The 27,531-nt window shown below is 49.3% G+C and overlaps 1 protein-coding gene across 1 annotated transcript in view; it reads right to left on the minus strand.

The window, feature by feature from the left end:
- Positions 1 to 27,531, minus strand: part of LOC137300457 (tetratricopeptide repeat protein 28-like) — a 389,600-nt gene that overhangs the window by 26,071 nt on the left and 335,998 nt on the right. Inside the window, exons 15-17 of the mRNA XM_067969521.1 lie at positions 9,430 to 9,577; positions 6,169 to 6,335; positions 880 to 1,023 (exon numbers count right to left, since the gene is read on the minus strand). Coding sequence (XP_067825622.1) covers positions 880 to 1,023; positions 6,169 to 6,335; positions 9,430 to 9,577 — 459 coding nt within the window. The remainder of the gene's footprint in view (positions 1 to 879; positions 1,024 to 6,168; positions 6,336 to 9,429; positions 9,578 to 27,531) is intronic.

The raw sequence follows: 27,531 nt of genomic DNA on the forward strand, positions 1-27,531 counted from the left end.
ACTGTTTATTCAGCAGGGTAAGGGTCACTCGCTGTGTAACTGTACAGAGTCACTGTTTATTCAGCAGGGTAAGGGTCACTCGCTGTGTAACTGTACAGAGTCACTGTTTATTCAGCAGGGTAAGGGTCACTCGCTGTGTAACTGTACAGAGTCACTGTTTATTCAGCAGGGTAAGGGTCACTCGCTGTGTAACTGTACAGAGTCACTGTTTATTCAGCAGGGTAAGGGTCACTCGCTGTGTAACTGTACAGAGTCACTGTTTATTCAGCAGGGTAAGGGTCACTCACTGTGTAACTGTACAGAGTCACTGTTTATTCAGCAGGGTAAGGGTCACTCACTGTGTAACTGTACAGAGTCACTGTTTATTCAGCAGGGTAAGGGTCACTCACTGTGTAACTGTACAGAGTCACTGTTTATTCAGCAGGGTAAGGGTCACTCACTGTGTAACTGTACAGAGTCACTGTTTATTCAGCAGGGTAAGGGTCACTCACTGTGTAACTGTACAGAGTCACTGTTTATTCAGCAGGGTAAGGGTCACTCACTGTGTAACTGTACAGAGTCACTGTTTATTCAGTAGAGTAAGGGTCACTCACTGTGTAACTGTACAGAGTCACTGTTTATTCAGCAGGGTAAGGGTTACTCACTGTGTAACTGTACAGAGTCACTGTTTATTCAGCAGGGTAAGGGTCACTCACTGTGTAACTGTACAGAGTCACTGTTTATTCAGCAGGGTAAGGGTTACTCACTGTGTAACTGTACAGAGTCACTGTTTATTCAGCAGGGTAAGGATTTAATATCAGCTAACAGATATCAAGTGGTGGAGGGATTGTGATTTGAAATACTGCTGTTTTCTAGTCCTTGCATCACATCCCTCCCTACCTGTGTTGGTGTGATACAGCCTCTTGATTGCTTCTTTCATCAGTAGATGGAGCAGTTTCAGCACTGATGACATGGAGCCGTGATTCACAATGAGTTCTTCCAGACTCTTCTGTATCTTTAACAGAAGGGCTTCCTGATCTGGAACTGAAGCAGCAGAGACCCCATTATATCTGGGACTGTGAATCCAGCGATCTGCTCAGGCCCCGTTAAATTGTTCAATATCAGATTGACACCAGAGGGTAACTTTACACAATCACGCTCCAGGCAGTGAGCCTTCCGTTGGGAGAGTGATGTTGTAAATGACCCCTTAAAGGGCCACTCAGATTCCCGGACACGGTAGGATATCAGGCTGACACTAGGAATCAATCAGGAATCCATCCCTGTCCAATTTCCAGGAGCCCAATTTCAAGGAAACAAAACAGAAGGTTGGAGTAAGCGCCCGCAGTAGTCTAGTGGGCAAAGTCACTGCCAGGAGCTCCTGACCCACACAGACAGAGGGCCCCAGGTTTGAACTGCAGTCCTGAGTTCTGAGAATCAGCTGGCATTCCTGGTCCTCATCACTGCCTGGAGACCCAGGCTGAATCTGTGCATTTGTGGACATTTCTCAAGCCTGTGTGTATCGGAAGATTCTGAGCACGTTGTCCACAGAGTTCAATGGATGGGTAATCATGATGTTGCGATACGTGCTGGGGTGGTGGGGTGGGGGGAGCAGAGGTCTCTTACTGACGGTGTGAGCGCAGGATCTGGCTTGACTGTGACTGTGACGCTTTTCATGAGAGAATAGTCTGTCAACTCCCAGTGCCCTGGTTTGCACACCTAATGCATTAGTAATGGTCACGGTAGGGTATGGCTGCTAGTGTCTGGCGAATGGTGTCCTACAGTGGGCTGACGCCCGACGGGGAGGAGAAACTCGGCAAACCCAGTCAGAGCAGCAACTATCTACTGGGCCAAAATACTTTGCAATCTTAATGATACATTTAATGTTCCGGGGTAATGAGGGTGGGGTGTAACAGAGTGTTATAACTGAGAGCCTTATACTGAGGGTGGGTGTAGGGGAGAGAGTGTTATAACTGAGAGTCTTATACTGAGGGTGGGTGTAGGGGAGAGAGTGTTATAACTGAGCCTTTTAATGAGGGTGTGGTGTGACCTATTGTTTTATTTTTGCCTCTTGCACTGGTCTAAAACAGTAAGATGTGTGGATGTTCTGATGATCTGTGCCCCGATTTGCTCTTATTCTTACATCACTTTGGACAATATACAAACTCGAGCTCTGTTCTAACAGCCTGCCAGAGCAGAGGGTGCATTTATACACCCGCTATAGTGCTTCACAGCCCAAGAAGTTTTTTTGAGATTCAGTGACGGTTATAACGCAGGCAGTCGTTGGGAGTGGTGTTCACGGTATATTGCGTATGTACAGGTTGAGTGCTTAATCTCAGTGTGTACTGCATATCTACAGATCGAGTACCTAGTCCCACTGTGTTCTGCATATGTACAGGTCGAGTGCCTAGACTCGGTGTGCACTGTGTGTGTACAGGTCGAGTGCCTACTCTTGGCGTGTACTGCGTATGTACAGGTCGAGTGCTAGTCTTGGGTTTGTACTGTGTTCGTGCAGATCAAGTGCTTAGTTTCAGTGTGTACTGTGTATGTACAGGTCGAGTGCCTACACTCGTGTGTACTGCTTGTGCATGGGTCGAGTGCTTAGTCTCAGGGTTGTACTGCGTATGTACAGGTCGAGTGCCTAGTCTCGGTGTGAACTGCATATGTACAGGTTGAGTGCCTAGTCTCAGTTTGTACTGCATACGTACAGGTCGAGTGCCTAGTCTCGGTGTGTACTGTGCATGTACAGGTCGAGTGCCTAGTCTCAGTGTGTACTAAGTATGTACAGGTCGAGTGCCTATCCTCAGTGTGTACTGCGTGTGTACAGGCTAAGTGCCTACTCTTGGTGTGTATTGTGTATGTACAGGTCAAGTGCTTAGTCTCAGTGTGTACTGCGTATGTACAAGTTGAGTGCCTAGTCTCTGTGTGTACTGCGTATGTACAGGCCAAGTGCCTCGTCTCACTGTGTACTGTGTATGTACAGATCAAGTGCCTAGTCTTGGTGTGAACTGTGTATGTACAGGTCGAGTGCCTAGTCTCAGTGTGAACTGCATATGTACAGGTCGAGTGCCTAGTCTCAGTGTGAACTGCATATGTACAGGTCGAGTGCCTAGTCTCAGTGTGAACTGCATATGTACAGGTTGAGTGCCTAGTCTCGGTGTGTACTGTTTATGTACAGGTCGAGTGCCTAGTCTCACTGTGTACTGTTTATGGACAGGTCGAGTGCCTACTCTCACTGTGTACTGTTTATGTACAGGTCGAGTGCCTAGTCTCACTGTGTACTGTTTATGTACAGGTCGAGTGCCTACTCTCACTGTGTACTGTTTATGTACAGGTCGAGTGCCTAGTCTCACTGTGTACTGTTTATGTACAGGTCGAGTGCCTAGTCTCACTGTGTACTGTTTATGTACAGGTCGAGTGCCTAGTCTCACTGTGTACTGTTTATGTACAGGTCGAGTGCCTAGTCTCACTGTGTACTGCTATTGTACAGGTTGAGTGCCTAGTCTCGGTGTGTACTGTTTATGTACAGGTCGAGTGCCTAGTCTCACTGTGTACTGTTTATGTACAGGTCGAGTGCCTACTCTCACTGTGTACTGTTTATGTACAGGTCGAGTGCCTAGTCTCACTGTGTACTGTTTATGTACAGGTCGAGTGCCTAGTCTCACTGTGTACTATTTATGTACAGGTCGAGTGCCTAGTCTCGGTGTGTACTGTTTATGTACAGGTCGAGTGCCTAGTCTCACTGTGTACTGTTTATGTACAGGTCGAGTGCCTAGTCTCACTGTGTACTGTTTATGTACAGGTCGAGTGCCTAGTCTCACTGTGTACTGTTTATGTACAGGTCGAGTGCCTACTCTCACTGTGTACTGTTTATGTACAGGTCGAGTGCCTAGTCTCACTGTGTACTGTTTATGTACAGGTCGAGTGCCTAGTCTCACTGTGTACTGTTTATGTACAGGTCGAGTGCCTAGTCTCACTGTGTACTGTTTATGTACAGGTCGAGTGCCTAGTCTCACTGTGTACTGTTTATGTACAGGTTGAGTGCCTAGTCTCGGTGTGTACTGTTTATGTACAGGTCGAGTGCCTAGTCTCACTGTGTACTGTTTATGTACAGGTCGAGTGCCTACTCTCACTGTGTACTGTTTATGTACAGGTCGAGTGCCTAGTCTCGGTGTGTACTGTTTATGTACAGGTCGAGTGCCTAGTCTCACTGTGTACTGTTTATGTACAGGTCGAGTGCCTAGTGTCGGTGTGTACTGTTTATGTACAGGTCGAGTGCCTAGTCTCAGTGTGTACTGTTTATGTACAGGTCGAGTGCCTAGTCACACTATTTACTGCGTATGTACAGTTCGAGTGCCTATTCTCGGTGTGTACTACATATGTACAGGTCGAGTGCCTAGTCTCACAGTGTAATGTGTATGTACAGGTTGAGGGTTTAGTCTCGGTGTGTACTGCATATGTACAGCTCGAGTGCCTAGTCTCGGTATGTACTACATATGTACAGGTCGGGTGCCTAGTCACGAATTATACTGTGTATGTACAGGTTGAGTGCCCAGTCTCAGTGTGAACTGAGTATTTATAGGTCGAGTGTCTAGTCTCAGTGTGTACTGCGTCTGTACAGGTCGAGTGCCTAGTCTCAGTGTGTACTGTGTATGTACAGGTCGAGTGCCTAGTCTCAGTGTGTACTGCGGATGTACAGGTCGAGTGCCTAGTCTCACTGTGTACTGCGTATGTACAGGTCGAGTGCCTAGTCTCGGTGTGAACTGTGTATGTACAGGTCGAGTGCCTAGTCTCACTGTGTACTGCGTATGTACAGGTCGAGTGCCTAGTCTAGGTGTGAATTGTGTACGTACAGGTCGAGTGCCTAGTCTCACTGTGTACTGCGTATGTACAGGTCGAGTGCCTAGTCTCGGTGTGAACTGTGTATGTACAAGTCGAGTGCCTAGTCTCAGTGTGAACTGTGTATGTACAGGTTGAGTGCCTCGTCTCAGTGTGAATTGCATGTGTACAGAGTTAAGTGCCTTGTCTCGGTGTGTACTGCATATATGCAGGTCGAGTGCCTTGTCTCAGTGTGTACTGTGTATGTACAGGTCATGTGCCTTGTTTGGATGTGTACTGTGTATGTACAGGTCGAGTGCCTACACTCAGTGTCTACTGCATATGTACAGCTCGAGTACATTGTCTCAGTGTGTACTGTGCATGTACAGGTCGAGTGCCTAGTCTCGGTGTGTATTGCTTATGTACAGGTCGAGTGCCTAGGCTCAGTGTGTACAGCGTGTGTACAGGCCGAGTGCCTAGTCTCGTGTGTACTGTGTATGTACAGGCCGAGTGCCTAGTCTCAGTGTATACTGTGTATGTACAGGTCGAGTGCCTAGTCTCAGTGTGTACTGCGTATGTACAGGTCAAGTGCTTAGTCTCAGTGTGTACTGTGTATGTACAGGTCGGGTGCCTAGTCTCAGTGTATACTGTGTATGTACAGGTCGAGTGCCTAGTCTCAGTGTGTACTGCGTATGTACAGGTCAAGTGCTTAGTCTCAGTGTGTACTGTGTATGTACAGGTCGGGTGCCTAGTCTCAGTGTATACTGTGTATGTACAGGTCGAGTGCCTAGTCTCAGTGTGTACTGTGTATGTACAGGTCGAGTGCCTAGTCTCAGTGTGTACTGCGGATGTACAGGTCGAGTGCCTAGTCTCAGTGTATACTGTGTATGTACAGGTCAAGTGTCTAGTCTTGGTATGAAATCTGTATGTACAGATGGAGTGCCTAGTTTCAGTGTGAACTGCGTATGTACAGGTCGAATACCTAGTCTCAGTGTGTACTGCGTTTGTACAGGTCGAGTGCCTAGTCTCAGTGTGTACTGCGTTTGTACAGGTCAAGTGCCCAGTCTCAGTGTGTACTGTGTATGTACAGGTCGAATACCTAGTCTCAGTGTGTACTGCGTTTGTACAGGTCGAGTGCCTAGTCTCAGTGTGTACTGCGGATGTACAGGTCGAGTGCCTAGTCTCAGTGCGTACTGCGGATGTACAGGTCGAGTGCCTAGTCTCAGTGTGTACTCCGGATGTACAGGTCGAGTGCCTAGTCTCAGTGTGTACTCCGGATGTACAGGTCGAGTGCCTAGTCTCAGTGTGTACTCCGGATGTACAGGTCGAGTGCCTAGTCTCAGTGTGTACTCCGGATGTACGGTGTGCCATTACCTGCAGGGGTGTACGGTGCAGGATTCAGCCAGTCCTGGTTGCTAGTGTGGGCCACCTCCTGCTCGATATTCTCCATGGTCTGGTGTAACATGTCACATTTGATCTCCAGCAAATTGATGAACGTGTCCAATCCAAGTAACACAAAGCAGCACCAGAACCTCCCAAATCTGCAGAGACACAAATAGAAACAGAAAATACTGCCAACACTCAGCAGCTCAGGGCTGTGTAGAGAACAAACAGGGTCCTACACCGCAAGTGGTGATGTGGTTATGTGGACTAGTCATCCAGAGGCCTGGGCTAATAATCCAGAGAGTGTGAGTTGAAATCCCACTATGGTGGTTTGAGAATTTGAATTCAGTTTTTAAAAAATATGGAAATTATAAGTGACCATGAAACTGTGGGGTTGTCATCAAAACCCAACTGGTTCACTAATGTCCTTCAGGACCTTCCCGTTCATACCCGGTCTGGTCTACATGTGACTCCCTCCAACGTGGTTGACTCCTAACTGAAATGGCCTAGCAAGCCGCTCAGTTGTGAAGGCCCACCGCCACCTTCTCAGGGCAATGAGGGACGGGCAATAAATGCCAGCCTTGCCAGCGACATTCACATCCTGAGAATTAATAAAAACCAAAGTAACGTTTCAGGTGTACACTGCGGTCTGACCAAGAGTCCACACCTGAAACGCTGACTTCTCTTCTATTTGTACAGCTGTTGAGTGATGTGCCGGGCCCTCTCACTCACACCAGAGTGGGTACAGGGTGGGAACGATCAGCTACCCAACAGAACCCAGGGCAAACTGCCCATCCTGTCCATTCTATCCTGTACTATCTTGTACATTCTATCCTAAACTATCCTGTACAGTCTATCCTATACTATCCTGTACAGTCTATCCTATACTATTCTGTACAGTCTATCCTGTACTATCCTGTACAGTCTATCCTAAACTATTCTGTACAGTCTATCCTGTACAGTCTATCCTGTACAGTCTATCCTGTACTATCCTGTACAGTCTATCCTGTCCAGTCTATCCTGTACAGTCTATCCTGTACTATCCTGTATAGTCTATCCTGTCCAGTCTATCCTGTACAGTCTATCCTGTACTATCCTGTACAGTCTATCCTAAACTATCCTGTACAGTCTATCCTGTACAGTCTATCCTATACTATCTTGCACACTCTATCCTGTACTGTCCTGTACATTCTATCCTGTACATTCTACCCTATGCTATCCTATAGATTCTACCCAAACCATCCTGTACATTCTATCCTGTACATTCTATCATATACCATCCTGTACATTCAATCCTATGCTGTACAGTCTATCCTATACTATCCTGTAGATTTTATCCCATATTATCATGTAGATTCTACGCTATACTATCCTGTAGATCCTATGCATTCTATCGCATACTATAATTTACATTATATCCTACACTATCCTGTACATTCTACCCTATATTATCCTGTACATTCTATCTTATACCATCCCATACATTCTAACCTATATTACACCGTACTTTCTATCCTATGCTATAATTTACTTTGTATCCAATACTATCCTATAGATTCTACCCTTTACTATGCTGTACTTTCTATTCGATATTATCCTTAACATTCAACCCTATACCATCCTTAATATTCTATCTTATACTAGCCAGGACACTCCATCATATACCATCTTATCCTTTCTAACCTATACTATTCTGTACATTTTATTGTATACTATATTACAATGCTAAGGGAGTGTGGACGGGGAGTGAGGAGGGTGAATGGGGAGTGAGGAGGGTGCATGGGGAGTGAGGAGGGTGGATGGGGAGTGAGGAGGGTGGATGGGGAGTGAGGAGGGTGGATGGGGAGTGAGGAGGGTGCATGGGGAGTGAGGAGGGTGGATGGGGAGTGAGGAGGGTGGATGGGGAGTGAGGAGGGTGGATGGGGAGTGAGGAGTGTGGATGGGGAGTGAGGAGAGTGAACGGGAGTTAGGAGTGTGGGTGGGGAATGAGGAGGGTGGATGGGGAGTGAGGAGGGTGGATGAGGAGTGAGGAGGGTGGATGAGGAGTGAGGAGGGTGGATGAGGAGTGAGGAGTGTGGATGGGGAGTGAGATGGGTGGATGGGGAGTGAGGAGGGTGGATGGGAAGTGAGGAGGGTGGATGGGGAGTGAGGAGGGTGGATGGGAAGTGAGGAGGGTGGATGGGGAGTGAGGAGGGTGGATGAGGAGTGAGGAGGGTGGATGGGGAGTGAGGAGGGTGGATGGGGAGTGAGGAGTGTGGATGGGGAGTGAGGAGAGTGAACGGGAGTTAGGAGTGTGGGTGGGGAATGAGGAGGGTGGATGGGGAGTGAGGAGGGTGGATGAGGAGTGAGGAGGGTGGATGAGGAGTGAGGAGGGTGGATGAGGAGTGAGGAGTGTGGATGGGGAGTGAGATGGGTGGATGGGGAGTGAGGAGGGTGGATGGGAAGTGAGGAGGGTGGATGGGGAGTGAGGAGGGTGGATGGGAAGTGAGGAGGGTGGATGGGGAGTGAGGAGGGTGGATGAGGAGTGAGGAGGGTGATGGGGAGTGAGGAGGGTGGATGAGGAGTGAGGAGTGTGGATGGGGAGTGAGATGGGTGGATGGGGAGTGAGGAGGGTGGATGGGGAGTGAGGAGGGTGGATGGGAAGTGAGGAGGGTGGATGAGGAGTGAGGAGTGTGGATGGGGAGTGAGAAAGGTAGATGGGGAGTGAGGAGGGTGGATGGGGAGTGAGGAAGGTGGATGGGGAGTGAGGAGGGTGGGTGGAGAGTGAGGAGGGTGGATGGGAAGTGAGGTGGGTGGATGGGGAGTGAGGAGAGTGAACGGGAGTTAGGAGTGTGGGTGGGGAATGAGGAGTGTGGATGGGGAGTGAGGAGGGTGGATGAGGAGTGAGGAGGGTGGATGAGGAGTGAGGAGGGTGGATGAGGAGTGAGGAGGGTGGATGAGGAGTGCTGAGTGACATAATCTGAGAGTGCTATTATAAGGGGATAGCAGCGCACTCCACTGGTTGTAGAGAAAACACAACAGGCGTTTGGTCCAAACTGTAGGAGAATCATTGGTATTGGAGCCGTGTCCCCATCCAAGAGAATCTCAGTGTGCCCGTGTAATAAAAGGGGAGCCTGATGATCAGCCTTGGACCTTGTGCTGTGCTGATGAGGCCAGTGTTTGGGATATGGCACATTACACTGTAGATTGGTCCAACCTCCCATGAATCCAGTCGCGGTGCTTTCTGCTCAGTAACCTGATGCTGGTTTGTACCTGGCGTCGTTCTGCATTTGGTACTTTGCGTATTCCATGGCGACACTGACGTAAGAGCCATTCCAAAGAGCAATGTAGAAGTGGTGAAAGAAGGTGAGTGAGGCTTGCACTGGGACTGGTTTAATCTGCAGCAGCACGGCAGAGGCTCCTGTTGAAAGACGAGAGATGGGTTTAATGTGCAGCGACTGAGGGTGCCCTGCCAACCCTGGCTGACTGGTTTATCATTGGACATGATCTTAAGAAAGAACTGAACATCAAAAGGCCTCTCAGCTTGTCGAGGCCACCCCCGCTCCCCCCCCCCCCCCACCCCTCCCCGCCATGGATCATGTATCACCTGTCCCGTCCTGTTCTCCACTCTGCCCATTTACTGTCCTGAGGGACAGTTCTGGATAAACACTCGCACATCCGCCAGGGATAATGGAGTAACATGGCAGAATATTCATCCATCCTCAGCGTGACTGTTCAGACCGACCATTCTGCACGGAGACCCTCGCCTAGAAAAGACCCAACGACGCCATGTGCCAGTGACGGGGGTCAGTGACGGGGTCACTGATGGGGTCAGTGACATGGTCAGTGACGGGGGTCAGTAGGAACATAGGAACAGGAGTAGGCCATTCAGGCCCTCGAGCCCGCTCCGCCATTTGATAAGATTATGATAGATTAGGTGAATGGGCAAAACTGTGGCAAATGGAATTCAATGTAGACAAATGTGAGGTCACTTTGGACCAAAAAAGGATAGAACGGGGTACTTTCTAAATAGTAAAAAGTTAAAAACAGTGGGTATCGAAAGGGACTTAGGGGTTCAGGTACATATCCCTTAATACCTTTGGTTGCCAAAAAGCTATCTATCTCAGATTTAAATTTAGCAATTGAGCTAGCATCAAGTGCCGTTTGTGGAAGAGAGTTCCAAACTTCTACCACCCTTTGTGTGTAGAAATGTTTTCTAATCTCACTCCTGAAAGGTCTGGCTCTAATTTTTAGACTGTGCCCCCTACTCCTAAAATCCCCAACCAGCGGAAATAGTTTCTCTCTATCCACCCTATCTGTTCCCCTTAATATCTTATAAACTTCGATCAGATCACCCCTTAACCTTCTAAACTCTAGAGAATACAACCCCAATTTGTGTAATCTCTCCTCATAACTTAACCCTTGAAGTCTGGGTATCATTCTAGTAAACCTACGCTGCACTCCCTCCAAAGCCAATATGTCCTTCCGAAGGTGCGGTGCCCAGAACTGCTCACAGTACCCCAGGTGCGGTCTAACCAGGGTTTTGTATAGCTGCAGCATAACTTCTGCCCCCTTGTACTCTAGTCCTCTCGATATAAAGGCCAGCAATCCATTAGCCTTATTGATTATTTTCTGCACCTGTTCATGACACTTCAATGATCTATGTACCTGACAGTCTCTTATATGGGACTTTATCAAATGCCTTCTGGAAGTCCATATAAATAACATCCATTGACATTCCCCTGTCCACTACTTTAGTCACCTCTTCAAAAAATTCAATCAGGTTTGTCAGGCACGACCTACCTTTCACAAATCCATGCTGGCTCTCTCTGATTAACTGAAAATTTTCGAGGTGTTTAGTCACCCTATCCTTAATTATAGACTCCAGCATTTTCCCCACCACAGATGTTAGGCTAACTGGTCTATAATTCCCCGGTTTCCCTCTCTCTCCTTTCTTAAAAAGCGGAGTGACATGTACAATTTTCCAATCTAGAGGGACAGTTCCTGAATCTAGAGAACTTTGAAAGATTATAGTTCGGGCATCCGCAATGTGCTCACCTACTTCCTTTAAAACCCTGGGATGGAAACCATCTGATCCTGGGGATTTTTCACTCTTTAGTGCTATTTTTTTCTTCATTACGGTTGTTTCACTTATGTTAATTTTATTGAGTCCCTTTCCCAATTCAATATTAGTTTTCTTGGGATTTCCGGCATGCTATCCTCTTTTTCGACTGTAAATACTGACGCAAAGTAATTGTTCAACATGTCCGCCATTTCCCCATTGTCAATGACAATATCCCCACTTTCAGTTTTTAAGGGGCCAACACTGCTCCTGACCACCCTCTTTTTCCTAATATAACTATAAAAGTTCTTCGTATTGTTTTTGATATCCCTTGTAAGTTTCTTTTCATACTCTCTTTTTGTAGCTCTTACTATCTGTTTTGTGACCCTTTGTTGATCTTTGTATCTTTCCCATTCGCCAGGATCTGTGCCATTTTTTGCCTTTTTGTATGCCCTTTCCTTATGCCTTATACTATCCCTTACCTCTTTAGTTGTCCATGGCTGTTTTTTTTGGCAAGTAGAGTTCTTGCCCCTCAGGGGTATAAACCGATTCTGTATCACGTTAAATGTTTCTTTAAACATTTCCCACTGATCATCAGTCGTTTTACCCATTAACAGATTTGCCCAGTTTACTGTGGACAGTCTCTGTCTCATCCCATTGAAGTCGGCCTTACCCAAGTCTAGAATCTTAGCAGCTGATTCACCTTGAACTCGATCATGTTATGATCACTATTGGATAGATGTTCACACAGTTACGCTGTTAACTAAATCTGGTTCATTACTCATTACTAAATCTAGTATGGCTTGCCCCCTTGTTGCCTCGAGGACATACTGCTGTAGAAAACTATCCCCGACACACTCAAGAAATTCACTACCTTTCTGACAGTTGCTAGTCTGCTTTTCCCAATCTATGTGAAGGTTAAAGTCCCCCATTAAGACCACTATGCCTTTCTTACATGCTTGTCTAATCTCTGCATTTATACAATCTAGCACTTCAGAGCTGCTGCCAGGGGTCCTATACACAACTCCCACTATAGTCTTAGATCCTTTCCTATTTCTCAATTCAACCCATAAGGTCTCTGTTGGCTGCTTACCTCTCGTTATATCCTCCTTTATCATTGAAGTGATTTCATCTCTAATCATTGAGGCTACTCCTCCCCCTCTTCCATTTTCCCTATCTCTCCTGTAGACCTTATAACCTGGTATATTTAGTTCCCAATCCTGACCATCCTGCAGCCATGTCTCAGTAATAGCTATCATGTCATTCCCTCCAATTTGAATTTGAACCTGTAGTTCATTTAATTTATTCCTTATACTCTGTGCATTTGTATATAGAACTCTTAGTTGGGCCACACACCCTAGCCTGACCTTCAGCTTTGATGCAGGATTAATCGCCTTACGCCTTCTAGTTTTCACTTTATCTGTAGTGCCTAAAGTACACTTTCTTTCTGCTGCTCTACGCTTTTCCCTTTCACTTGTTCTTGAACAACTGTTTGTACTATTTGTATCGTAAATTTCCCCTGGGTCTTCCCCTCTCTTGCTGCTCTCAACTTTACTCCCTTCTGACTCCCCAGTCAGGTTCCCATCCCCCTGCCACTCTAGTTTAAACCCTCCCCAACAGCAGTAGCAAACCCCCCTGCGAGGATATTAGTCTCGGATCTGTTGGGGTGCAGCCTGTCTGGCTTGTACAGGTCCCACCTTCCCCAGAATCGGTCCCAATTCCTCAGGAATCGAAATCCCTCCCTCCTGCATCAACCCTTCATCTGGTCTATTCTCCTATTCCTATACTCATTAGCACATGGCACTGGGAGTAATTCTGAGATTACTACCCTTGAGGTCCTGCTTTTTAACTTATTTCCTAACTCCTTATATTCTGCTTGCAGGACCTCATCCCTCTTTTTACCTATGTCATTGGTACCGATATGTACCACGACCTCTGGCTGTTCACCCTTCCCCTTCAGAATGTTCTGCAGCCGCTCAGTGACATCCATGACCCAGGCAGCAGGGGGGCAACACACCATCCTGGAATCACGTTTGCGGCCGCAGAAACGTCTGTCTTTTCCCCTAACTATAGAATCCCCTATCATAATTGCTCTCCCGACCTTTCTCCTCCCCCCCTGTACAGCTGAGCCACCCATGGTGCTCTGGTCTTGGCTCTGGCTGCACTCCCAAGAGGGACCCTCTCCCCCAGAACTGAATACTGGTTGGAGAGTGAGATGCCCTCAGGGGACTCCTGCACTACCTGCCTGGTCCTCCTTGTCTGTCTGGCGGTCACCCAGTCCCTCTCTGCCTGCACTTTCTTAATCTGCGGGGTCACCACCTCCTGAAACGTGCTGCCCACGAAACTCTCAGCCTCGTGGATGCACTGCAGTGACTCCAGCTGCTGCTCAAGGTCCGAAACCCGGAGCTCGAGCTCCTCCAGCTGACGTCACTTCCTGCACCTGTGGTTGTCCAGGACACGGGAATGGGGTCAGTGACAGGGGTCATTGATGGGTTCACTGATGGGGTCAGTGACAGGGGTCATTGATGGGTTCACTGATGGGGTCAATGACAGGGTCAGTGACAGGGGTTCAGTGACGGGGTCAATGACGGGGGTCAGTGACAGGGTCAGTGACAGGGGTTCAGTGACGGGGTCAGTGTCGGGGGTCAGTGACGGGGTCAGTGACGGGGTCAGTGACGGGGTCAGTGACGGGGTCAGTGACAGGGTCAGTGACGGGGTCAGTGACGGGGTCAGTGACAGGGGTCAGTGACGGGGGTCAGTGACGGGGGTCAGTGACAGGGGTTAGTGACAGGGTCAGTGACGGGGTCAGTGACGGGGGTCAGTGACAGGGGTAAAGTGACGCGGTCAGTGGCGGGGGTCAGTGACAGGGGTCAGTGACGGGGTTCAGTGACGGGGTCACTGATGGGGTCAGTGACAGGGTCAGTGACAGGGGGTCAGTGACAGGGTCAGTGACAGGGGTTCAGTGACGGGGTCAGTGACGGGGTCAGTGACGGGGGTCAGTGACAGGGGTAAAGTGACGCGGTCAGTGACGGGGGTCAGTGACAGGGGTCAGTGACGGGGTTCAGTGACGGGGTCACTGATGGGGTCAGTGACAGGGGTTCAGTGACGGGGTCAGTGACGGGGGTCAGTGACGGGGTCAGTGACGGGGGTCAGTGACGAGGGTCAGTGACAGGGGTAAAGTGACGTGGTCAGTGATGGGGGTCAGTGACAGGGGTCAGTGACGGGAGTCAGTGATGGGGTCAGTGACAGGGTCAATGACAGGGTCAGTGACGGGATCATTGACGGGATCACACGAGAGGACACCACCCACCAGGTACATGGTTCATACTCCTGTGACTCGGCCAACGTTGTCTACCTAATACGTTGCAGGAAAGGATGCCCCAGAGCATGGTACATTGGCGAGACCATGCAGACACTGCGACAACGGATGAACGGACACCGCACAACAATCGCCAGACAGGAGGGTTCCCTCCCAGTCGGGGAACACTTCAGCAGTCAAGGACATTCAGCCACCGACCTTCGGGTAAGCGTACTCCAAGGCGGCCTTCGAGACACACAACGCAAAATCGTCGAGCAGAAATTGATAGCCAAGTTCCGCACCCATGAGGACGGCCTCAACCGGGATCTTGGGTTCATGTCACGCTACACGTAACCCCACCAGCGAACAAAAGTTATCTGTTTTTAATATAACGGGTCATTTGCTGTCTTTCTCTTCCTTCCGGATGTTTTATGTTTCTGCCTCTCTCTCTCTGATTTTTTTTTTTTGTAAACAATTTTACAACACCAAGTTATAGTCCAGCAATTTTATTTTAAATTCACAAGCTTTCGGAGGCTACCTCCTTCCTCAGGTGAACGATGTGGAAATGATTTCCACATCGTTCACCTGAGGAAGGAGGTAGCCTCCGAAAGCTTGTGAATTTAAAATAAAATTGCTGGACTATAACTTGGTGTTGTAAAATTGTTTACAATTGTCAACCCCAGTCCATCACCGGCATCTCCACATCATGATTTTTTTTTGGTTGAGTGTATATTCGGTGGCCCTGTAGGTAACACCTCTCCGTCTGAACACTTTGATTGCCTTGGCAACGGGCAGTTGGAAAGACTATCTGTAATCACCAGGTATTGTTCTGTGATTTATAAATGCGAAAGGTTCGAGGATTACTTGACATTCACCTGAGGAAGAAGGAAGCCTCCAAAAGCTTGTGATTTTCATATAAAATTGTTGGACTATAACTTGGTGTTGTAAAATTGTTTACAATTTATTAATAGAGGCATAGAGTATAAAAGCAAGGAAGTTATGCTAAACCTTTATAAAACACTGGTTAGGCCCCAGCTGGAGTATTGTGTCCAATTCTGGGCACCACACTTTAGGAAGGATGTCAAGGCCTTAGAGAGGGTGCAGAGGAGATTTACTAGAATGATACCAGGGATGAGGGACTTCAGTTACATGGAGATACTGGAGAAGCTGGGATTGTTCTCCTTAGTGCAGAGAAGGTTAAGGGGAGATTTAATAGAAGTGTTCAAAATCATGAATGGTTTTGATAGAGTAGATAAGGAGAAACTGTTACCAGTGGCAGAAGGGTCAGTAACCAGAGGACACAGATTTTAAGGTAATTGGCAAAAGAACCAGAGGTGACTCGCACCGAGTTGTTATAATCAGGAATGTGCTGCCTGAAAGGGCGGTGGAAGCAGATTCAATAGTAATTTTCAAAAGGGAATTGGATAAATACTTGAAGCAAAAAATTTGCAGGGCTGTGGGGAAAGAATAGGGGAGTGGGACTAATCGAATAGCTCTTTCAAAGAGCTGGCACAGGCACGATGGGCCAAATGGCCTCCTTAAATAGAGTTACATAGTTACTTAGAGTCTACAGCACAGAAACAGGCTTTCTACCCAAATTGTCTATGTCGGCGTTTATTCTCCACACGAGCCTCCTCCCACCCCTCTTCATCTAGCCCTTCTGTGATGTATCATTCTATGTTCTAAGGCGTTCTCTGGAAGCAAATCTAATCATATAGGAAATGAGTTAGCAGAAGTTCTCACAGCCGAATCCCAGTCGATGTCAGGCAGCAATTGGGCTTTAGTGTCTGAGGACAGAATTAGACTCAGGTGTCCTACTCCCCATAATTGAATAGCTGGCCGACACTCAGCAACGGTAAAGTGTAAGGGACCGCCTCTTGGACAAAATAATTGAGTGTTCTCAGTGTCTATAGAACTGTACCCCAGTAAGGAATCAGAGTCTGTGGAACTGTACCCCAGTAAAGAGTCAACTCCTGTGGAACTGTACCCCAGTAAGGAGTCAGGGTCTGTGGAACTGTACCCCAGTAAAGAGTCAGCTCCTGTGGAACTGTACCCCAGTAAGGAGTCAGGGTCTGTGGAACTGTACCCCAGTAAAGAGTCAGCTCCTGTGGAACTGTACCCCAGTAAGGAGTCAGGGTCTGTGGAACTGTACCCCAGTAAAGAGTCAGCTCCTGTAAAACTGTACCCCAGTAAGGAGTCAGCTCATTTAGAAGTGTACCCCAGTAAGGAGTCAGGGTCTGTAGAAGTGTACCCCAGTAAGGAGTCAGGGTCTGTAGAAGTGTACCCCAGTAAGGAGTCAGGGTCTGTAGAAGTGTACCCCAGTAAGGAGTCAGGGTCTGTAGAAGTGTACCCCAGTAAGGAGTCAGGGTCTGTAGAAGTGTACCCCAGCAAGGAGTCAGGGTCTGTAGAAGTGTACCCCAGTAAGGAGTCAGGGTCTGTGGAACTGTACCCCAGTAAGGAGTCAGCTCCTGTGGAACTGTACCCCAGTAAGGAGTCAGCTCCTGTGGAACTGTACCCCAGTAAGGAGTCAGGGTCTGTAGAAGTGTACCCCAGTAAGGAGTCAGGGTCTGTAGAAGTGTACCCCAGTAAGGAGTCAGGGTCTGTGGAACTGTACCCCAGTAAGGAGTCAGCTCCTGTGGAACTGTACCCCAGTAAGGAGTCAGCTCCTGTGGAACTGTACCCCAGTAAGGAGTCAGGGTCTGTAGAACTGTACCCCAGTAAGGAATCAGGGTCTGTAGTACTGTACCCCAGTAAGGAGTCAGCACCTCTGGTATTGTATCCCAGTCAGGTACCAGCACCTTCAAATGTAGTACAGTCCTCTTTGCAGCACCACATTAGTTCTTAAAAGTTACTCAAAGTGCCTCCAGCATACAGTGACTGCACCCAGCCCAGAGCCCTAAATGTACAGAGAAGTCACCAAGGTGGGCACCAGACGTTTAAGAGTTAATTGAAGTAACAAGGTGTGCACGAGTCCTGGCCTGTTTATGTAATCAGCGTAGTTTGTTGAGCCTCAGCCCACTCAGGTCTGGGGCTTTCCTTAATTGGCTGCTGAGTAAGGCTTTGATGTAGCTGCTTGCTGTGATTTGCTGGGAGGCCTATTATCTCTCTAATCTAGCGGAGAGGCACGTTGCTTATCTGGCACCCGTCACCGATAGGGACAGGGCCGCAGAGTCACAGCTACAGGGTGGCACCTACATTACTGGGACATCTAATGCCGAGACTGGCAGCAATCCCTTGATGAATTGAGATTGAGGTCATTCGACAAGGAGACGGCCTGTAAGGATGGAAGAAGCTATCGGCTCCGAAGATACCATGCACTGTGAGTCCTCGGGGTTTGATGTCAAGGCAATGTCCCGGGACGTTTACCCGGCACCCCAGGCAAGAGCTGGGCCTCTTGGTGAGCTTGATCAAGTGGCCAGACAGCGGGGAGAGGCTGCAAACACAGAAGACTACGGTAGGCTGAGGGACACTGAAGCCCTAAGACGTGAGGCTGGCACGAGAAAGGCTGGACAAGCAGTGGCTTTTACTCATTGCCCAAACCGTGAGGAAGAAGCAAATGTGGAAGCTAACACCACAGGGAGTCATGGTAACAGAGATATTTACAATTATGTGACGCCTGTTCCCCTACCTGTACCAAAGAGCATCAGCATACATGCAAGAGCGACTCTGCTAACCCTTCAGGAGGAGACTGAATCTGACGATGAAGGTCAGGGGCACAGAACGTTCAAGGAATGGACTCATCTAAAGGTGACTGAGAGACAATCGGTGAATTCAGAGCAACCGAACCTTCCTGTGGAGCAGGAAATCAAGGGGAGGCCCCCGGCATCCAGCCGAGGCCCTGAGAACACGACACAGACCACTGGGGCATGTACCACCGAGGCATGTACCACCGGGGCATGTACTACCTGGGCATGTACCGCCATGGCATGTACCATTCACGATAAGGAGAGTGGCTTCCAAGGGACAGAGAAAGCCCAGTGTATGTGTGAGAGTGAGGGGGACAGTGGCCATGCCATTAAGAGAGGTGTGCAAAGTCCTTTCCAAACACTGCAGATTGTGTCTGAGACTTCAGAGATTGTTACTGTTTCCCCCGGGGGGGATAGTCGTGCAGCGCCTTGTCAGAAACAATCTGATGGGGAAGACGCACCAACTACGACATCATTAGGGGCCGACCAGGCAGAGAACTGCTGTCCTTCCCAGCACAATCCCGCGATGAATGGGATGGGAAGGCAGGGAAAGAACGGAGGTGGCCCCGGTGATGTCCCCCTGCTGGGCCCCGGTGATGTCCCCCTGCTGGGCCCCGGTGATGTCCCCCTGCTGGGCCCCAGTGATGTCCCTCTGCTGGGCCCCGGTGATGTCCCCCTGCTGGGCCCCAGTGAAGTCCCCCTGCCATCTGCTGCAGGGAGTGATTGGAGAGGACGCACAGGAGACGTCTCCAAGGCTTCCTTGGCCAGAGAGGTGGGCCTTGCAGTTGGAGAAAGTCAGACCGAAGCCTGTGCAACAGGGAGTGAACCCGGGGAAGAGAAGGATGAGTGCACTCGGGCTACGCTGCATCACAATGGCTCTGACACAACCCAGCGTGCTGTAACTGAAGTCACAACAGGCAGTGTGGAGCAGGAATGCCCTGTGTGTACTGAGCTGTATGACACTACCATTCACAAGCAGGCCTTGCTGAACTGTAACCACAGCTTCTGCGACAGCTGCGTAAAAAACATCATGGAGAAGGCGGGCGTAAACAGCACCAGCCAGATCCGCTGCCCCATCTGTCGCCAGAGGACCCCAATGCCCGAGTGGGAGATCCGCCAGCTTCAGGAAGAAATGACATTCTTAAACCAGGCAGCGGCTTGCAGGCTGGGGGCAATGCCCACACAACCAGCCGCACCAGAGGGGCCATGCGGGAGGCTGGCGCGGGATTTCCGCCAGCGGCTGTGGACCACACGGAGGTGTGGCTATTTGCCGTGTCTGCGTTACCCGTTGTGGCTGGTGAACGCGCTGGCACGGTGCGACCAGAAGTGTCGGTGCTGCTACCTCTGCTCCATCGTCCTCCTGTACGGGCTGGAATTGCTGTGCCTCTCTCTCATCTTTGCCCCCGTGATCACCCTCGTCTTACTCTTTACCTTGCTGGACAAAGAGTGAGGCAGTGGGGTGAGGGGCCAGGAGTCATGCACCCTGCTCTAACATCTTGGTATTAAAGTGATGTAGTGCTAGTCTCCAATCACTGCAAATCAATGTTAGAGGTGGTAAGTCGCAGGTGGTGAGTTATGGGTTGGAGGGAGGAGGAAGTGGCTCAGTTTGGGGTTGGGGAGAAGGTGGCTGGGTTCGAGGTTGGAGGGAGTAGGAGTCTGTTGGGTTAGGAGTTGCGATGCTGCTGATTAAGTTAGGAGTTGTGGAGGGACCGGCTGAGTTAGGGGTTAGGGGGAGCCGATTGGGTTAAGTGGGAGGAGTCGGTTGGGTTAAGGGTTGGAGGTGAGGAGGAGACGGCTGGGTTAAGGGTGGGAGGTGAGGAAGAGACGGCTGGGTTAAGGGTGGGAGGTGAGGAGGAGACGGCTGGGTTAAGGGTGGGAGGTGAGGAAGAGACGGCTGGGTTAAGGGTGGGAGGTGAGGAGGAGACGGCTGGGTTAAGGGTGGGAGGTGAGGAGGAGACGGCTGGGTTAAGGGTGGGAGGTGAGGAAGAGACGGCTGGGTTAAGGGTGGGAGGTGAGGAGGAGACGGCTGGGTTAAGGGTGGGAGGTGAGGAGGAGACGGCTGGGTTAAGGGTGGGAGGTGAGGAGGAGACGGCTGGGTTAAGGGTGGGAGGTGAGGAGGAGACGGCTGGGTTAAGGGTGGGAGGTGAGGAAGAGATGGCTGGGTTAAGGGTGGGAGGTGAGGAGGAGACGGCTGGGTTAAGGGTGGGAGGTGAGGAAGAGACGGCTGGGTTAAGGGTGGGAGGTGAGGAGGAGACGGCTGGGTTAAGGGTGGGAGGTGAGGAGGAGACGGCTGGGTTAAGGGTGGGAGGTGAGGAGGAGACGGCTGGGTTAAGGGTGGGAGGTGAGGAAGAGACGGCTGGGTTAAGGGTGGGAGGTGAGGAGGAGACGGCTGGGTTAAGGGTGGGAGGTGAGGAGGAGACGGCTGTGTTAAGGGTGGGAGGTGAGGAGGAGACGGCTGGGTTAAGGGTGGGAGGTGAGGAGGAGACGGCTGGGTTAAGGGTGGGAGGTGAGGAGGAGACGGCTGGGTTAAGGGTGGGAGGTTAGGCATTGGATGGGGGGCTTATAAAAAATCCAAGATCAAGCCATTGTTGTAGAATTGTCCAAATAAATAATTTAAATGCAGTGCACTTTTAATCAGTTTCCCGTTGCTGTGTGAGCTACAACAGTTAATCAGAACCGTTGGTCAGCACTTCCTTCCTGTCTCCTTCGTTGGTTCCTGACTCAGGTCAGAACTTTCAGTGACATTTTAACCCCAAACCACACAGCCAATCAATGTTCCAAAGAAATTTTAGATTAAGAAAAATAATTTTCCCAAACAAATTAAGTCAGAATCAGCTGTTTTGTACAAAACATGAGGTGTTATTTTTGATTCTGAAACTCAGCAACAAAATTTAACTTTTATCATACCCCAATATCATTGATTGAACTCAGAAATTCCTGTAGGTTACATTTTATGGAACTGGTCACCTGTACAATGTATTACTGTGAGTTACACTGTATGGAACTGGTCACGTGTAGGGGATGTTGCTGTGAGTTACACTGTATGGAACTGGTCACCTGTAGGGGATGTTGCTGTTAGTTACACTGTATGGAACTGGTCAGCCGTAAGAGGTGTTGCTGCGAGTTACACTGTATGGAACTGGGCGTCTGTAGCGGGTGTTGCTGTGAGTTACACTGTATGGAACTGGGCGTCTGTAGGGGGTGTTGCTGTGAGTTACACTGTATGGAACTGGGCGTCTGTAGGGGGTGTTGCTGTGAGTTACACTGTATGGAACTGGGCGTCTGTAGGGGGTGTTGCTGTGAGTTACACTGTATGGAACTGGGCGTCTGTCGGGGGTGTTGCTGTGAGTTACACTGTATGGAACTGGGCGTCTGTAGGGGGTGTTGCTGTGAGTTACACTGTATGGAACTGGGCGTCTGTAGGGGGTGTTGCTGTGAGTTACACTGTATGGAACTGGGTGTCTGTAGGGGGTGTTGCTGTGAGTTACACTGTATGGAACTGGTCAGCCGTAAGAGGTGTTGCTGCGAGTTACACTGTATGGAACTGGGCGTCTGTAGCGGGTGTTGCTGTGAGTTACACTGTATGGAACTGGGCGTCTGTAGGGGGTGTTGCTGTGAGTTACACTGTATGGAACTGGGCGTCTGTAGGGGGTGTTGCTGTGAGTTACACTGTATGGAACTGGGCGTCTGTAGGGGGTGTTGCTGTGAGTTACACTGTATGGAACTGGGCGTCTGTCGGGGGTGTTGCTGTGAGTTACACTGTATGGAACTGGGCGTCTGTAGGGGGTGTTGCTGTGAGTTACACTGTATGGAACTGGGCGTCTGTAGGGGGTGTTGCTGTGAGTTACACTGTATGGAACTGGGTGTCTGTAGGGGGTGTTGCTGTGAGTTACACTGTATGGAACTGGGCGTCTGTAGGGGGTGTTGCTGTGAGTTACACTGTATGGAACTGGGCGTCTGTAGGGGGTATTGCTGTGAGTTACACTGTATGGAACTGTATGGAACTCCTTAGCTATACAATGTGTTGCTGGGAGCTACACTGTATGGAACTGGTCACACATAGGTTTTCTTGTTGGGAGTTACACTGATTGGAACTGGCCACCTGTCGTAGGTGTTACTATGAGTTACACTGTATGGAACTGGTCAGCCGTAAGAGGTGTCGCTGTGAGTTACACTGTGTGAAACTGGGCACCTGTAGGGGGTGTTGCTGTGAGTTACACTGAATGGAACTGAGCACCTGTAGGGGGGTTGCTATGAGTTACACTGTATGGAACTGGGCGCCTGTGCAGGGTGATGCTGTGGGTTACACTGTATAGAATTGGTCACCTGTAGAGGGGTATCACTGTGAGTTACGCTGTATGGAACTGGGCAACCCTGTAGGCTGCATTGCTGGGAGTTACACTGTATGGAACCGGTCACTTGTAGGGAGTGCCGTTGTGAGTTACATTGTATGGAATTGGGCACCTGTAAGGAGTGTCACTGAGTTATACTGTATGGAACAGGTCACCTGTAGGGAGTGATGCTGGAAATTACCTGGAGGGGGTGCCACTGTGAGTTACACTGTATGAACTTGGTCACCTGTAGCTTATGTTGTTGGGAGTTACACTGTGTCGAATTGTTCAACTGTAGGGCGTGTTGCTGTGAAATACACGATATGGAACTGGCCATCTGTAAAGGTTGTTGCTAAGTTGCACTGCATGGAACTGGCATCCTGTAGGGGATGTTGCTGGAAGTTACACTGTATGGAGCTGGTCACCTGTAAGAGGTGTTGCTGTGAGTTAAACTGTACGGAACTGGCCACCTGTAGGGGATGTTGCTGTGAGTTACACTGTATGGAATTGGCCATCTGTAGGGGATGTTGCTGTGAGTTACACTGTATGGAATTGGCCATCTGTAGGGGATGTTGCTGTGAGTTACACTGTATGGAATTGGCCATCTGTAGGGGATGTTGCTGTGAGTTACACTGTATGGAATTGGCCATCTGTAGGGGATGTTGCTGTGAGTTACACTGTATGGAATTGGCCATCTGTAGGGGATGTTGCTGTGAGTTACACTGTATGGAACTGGGTGCGTGATGCTGTGAGTTACACTGTATAGAATTGGTCACCCGTAGCGGGTATCGCTGTGAGTTACACTGTATAGAATTGGTCACCCGTAGCGGGTATCGCTGTGAGTTACACTGTATAGAATTGGTCACCCGTAGCGGGTATCGCTGTGAGTTACACTGTATAGAATTGGTCACCCGTAGCGGGTATCGCTGTGAATTACGCTGTATGGAACTGGGCACCCCTGTAGGCTGTGTTGCTGGGAGTTACACTGCATGGAACTGGTCACTTGTAGGGAATGTCGCTGTGGGTTACATAGTATGGAACTGGACACCTGTAGGGGGTGATGCTGGAAGTTACACTGTATGGAACTCGTTACATGAAGTGGGTGTCGCTGTGAGTTACACTGTATGGAACTGGGCACCTGTAGGGGATGTTGCTGGAAGTTACACTGTATGGAGCTGGTCACCTGTAGGGGGTGTTGTTGTGAGTTAGACTGTATGGAACTGGTACCCCATAAGAGGTATCACTGTGAGTTACACTATATGGAACTGGACACCTGTAGGTTGTATTGCTGGGAGTTATATTGTATGGAACTCGTTAACTGTAGGGTGTGTCGCTGTCAATTACACTGTATGGAACTGAGCACCTGTAGGGGTTATTGCTGGGAGTTATATTGTTTGGAACTTGTTAACTGTAGGGTTGTCGCTGAGTCACACCGTATGGAACTGGTCACCTAGAGGGGGTGTCGCTGTGAGTCACACCGTATGGAACTAGTCACCTGGAGGGGGTGTCACTGGAAGTTACACTGTGTGGAGCTGGTCACCTGTAAGAGGTGTTGCTGTGAGTTACACTGTATGGAACTGATCACCCATAAGAGGTGTAGCTGTGAGTTACTCTGTATGGACTTGGTCACCTGTAGGTTATGTTCTTGGGAGTTACACTGTGTCAAACTGTTCAACTGTAGGGCTTGTTGATATGAGTTACATGGAACTGGCGATCTGCAGGGGTTGTTACTGTGAGTTGCACTATATGGAACGGGCTACCTGATGGGTGTGTTGCTATGAGTTACACTGTACGGAACTGGCCACCCGTAGGGGTTGTTGCTGTGAGTTACACTGTATGGAACTGGCCACCTGTAGCGGATGTTGCTGTGAGTCACGATGTGTGGACCTAGCCACCTGTAAGAGGTGTTGCTGTGAGTTACACTGTACGGAACAGGACACCTGTAATTGGTGTTGCTGTGAGTTAAACTGTGTGGAACTGGTCACCTGTAGGGGGTGTTACTGTGAGTTACACTGTATGCAACAGGGCACCTGTAGGTGGTGTTGCTGTGAGTTACACTGTATGGAACTGGGCACCTGTAGCGAGTTACACTGTATGGAACTGGGCACCTGTCGGGGTTGTCGCTGTGAGTTACACTGTATGGAACTGGCTACCTGTCGGGCGTGTTGCTGGGAGTTACACTGTGTGGAACTGGTCACCTGTAGGGGGTGTTACTGTGAGTTACACTGTATGCAACAGGGCACCTGTAGGTGGTGTTGCTGTGAGTTACACTGTATGGAACTGGGCACCTGTAGCGAGTTACACTGTATGGAACTGGGCACCTGTCGGGGTTGTCGCTGTGAGTTACACTGTATGGAACTGGCTACCTGTCGGGCGTGTTGCTGGGAGTTACACTGTATGGAACTGGTCACCTGTAGGGGGTGTTGCTATGAGTTACACTGTATAGAGCCAGTTACCTGTAAGAGGAGCTGCTGTGAGTTACACTGTATGGAATCAGCCACCTGTAGGGGTTGTTGCTGTGAATTACACTGTATGGAACAGGCCCCCTGTAGGGGTTGTTTCTGTGAGTTACACTGTATGGAACTGGCCACCTATACTAGGTGTCTCTCTGAGTTACATTTTATGGAACTGTGCAACTTTAGGGAGTGTTGCTGTGAGTTACACTGTACGGAACTGGCCACCTGTAGGGGATGTTGCTGTGAGTCACGATTAATGGACCTGGCCACCTGAAAGGGATGTTACTGTGAGTTACACTGTGTGGAACTGGTCACCCGTAGGGGGGTGTTGCTGTGAGTTACACTATATGGAACTGGGCACCTGTAGGTTGTGTTGCTAGGAGTTATACTGTATGGAACTCGTTAACTGTAGTGTGTCACTGTGAGTTACACTGTATGGAACTGGGCATCTGTAGGGGTTATTGCTGGGAGATACACTGTGTGGAACTGGACCCCTGTAGTCGAGTGTCACTGTGTGTTACACTGTATGGAACTGGACACCTGCAAGAGGTGTTGCTGTGAGTTACCCGGTATGAACTGGTCTACCATAGGCTGTGTCGCTGTGAGTTACACTGTATGGGCTTGGTCACCTGTAGGTTGTGTGGTTGGGGGTTACACTATATGGAATGGGCCACGTGTAGGGGGTGTCGCTGTGAGTTACATTGTATGGAACTGGGCAACTTCAGGGGGTGTTGCTGTGAGTTACACTGTATGGAACTGGTCACCTGTAAGAGGTGTCGCTGGGAGTTACGCTCTATGGAACTTGTTATATGTAGGGGTGTCGCTGTGAGTTATACTGTTTGGAACTGGTCACCTGTAGGGGGGTGTTGCTATGAGTTACACTGTATGGAACTTGACACCTATAAGGGGTGATGCTGTGAGTTACACTGTATGAAACAGCTTACCAGTACAGTGTGTTGCTGGGAGCTACACTGTATGCAACTGGGCACCTGTAGGGGCTGTTGCTGGGAGTTACACTGTTTGGAACTGGCCACCAGCAGGAGGTGTTGCTGTGGGTTGCAATGTATGGAACTGGTCACCTGTAAGGGGTGTTGCTGGGAATAACACTGTATGCAATTGGTTACCAGTAGGGGGTGTTGATGGGTGCTACACTGTATGGAACTGGGTACCTGTAAGAGGTTTTGCTGTGAGTTACACAGTATGGAAATTGTCACCTGTAGGGGGTGTCGCTGTGAGTTACACTGTATGGAACTGGACACTTGTCGATTGTGTAGCTGGGAGTTACACTGTATGGAACTGATGACCCGTAGTGGGTGTTGCTGTAAGATACACTGTATGGAACTGGTCATCTGTAGAGGGTGTTGCCGGGTGTTACCCTGTATGGAACTGGACACTTGTCAGTTGTGTAGCTGGGAGTTACACTGTATGGAACTGCTTACCTGTAGGGGGTGTTGCTGTGAGATACACTGAATGGAACAGGTCATCTGTAGGGGGTGTTGCTGGGTGTTACCCTGTATGGAAATAGCAACCTGTAGGGGTCTTGCTGTGAGTTACACTGAATGGAACAGGCCGCTTGTAGGGGGTGTTGCTGTGAGTTACAATGTTTGGAACTGGCCAACTGTAGGGGTTGTTGCTATGAGTTACACTGCATGGAACTGGACACTTGTCGGTTGTGTAGCTGGGAGTTACACTGTATGGAACTGACTACCTGTAGGGTGTGTTGCTGTGAGTTACAATATATGGAAATGGTCACCTGTAGGAGGTGTTGCTGTGAGTTACACTGAATGGAACTGGCCTCTTGTAGGGGGTGTTGCTGTGAGTTACAATGTTTGGAACTGGCCACCTATATGAGGTGTTGCTGTGAGTTGCACTGTATGGAACTGAGCAACTGTAGGGGATGTTGCTGAATATTACACTGTATGGAACCGGACTCCAATAGGGGGGTGTTGCTGGGTGTTGCACTGTACGGAACTGGTCCCCTGTAGAGGGTGTCACTGTGTGTTACACTGTATGGAATTGGTCACCTGTAGGTAGTGTTGCTGTGAGTTACGCTGTATGGAACTGGGCACCTGTAAGGGGTGTTGCTGTGAGTTACACTGTATAGAACTGGTTAACTGTAGGGGGGATTGCTGTGTGTTACACTGTATAGAACTGGTCACCTGTAGGGTGTGTTGCTGTAAGTTACACTGTATGGAACTGTGCAAAATGTAGTGGGTGTTGCTGTGAGTTACACTGTATGGAATGGGCACCTGTAGGTTGTGTTGCTGGGAGTTACACTGTATGGAACTGGGCACATGTAGTGGATGTTGCTGTGAGTTACACTCTCTGGAACTTACCACCTGAATGGGGTATTGCTATGAGTTACACCGTATGGACCTGCGCACCTGTAGGGGGTGTTGCTGTGGGTTACACTGTATGGAACTGGTTACCCGTAGAGGGTGTCGCTGTGAGTTAAACTGTATGGAACTTGCCACCTGTAGTGGGTGTTGCTGTGAGTTACACTGTATGGAACTCGTTACCTGTATGGAACTGGTTACCTGTA

Source organism: Heptranchias perlo, chromosome 31, assembly GCF_035084215.1.
Source record: "Heptranchias perlo isolate sHepPer1 chromosome 31, sHepPer1.hap1, whole genome shotgun sequence".
Lineage (NCBI taxonomy): Eukaryota > Metazoa > Chordata > Chondrichthyes > Hexanchiformes > Hexanchidae > Heptranchias > Heptranchias perlo.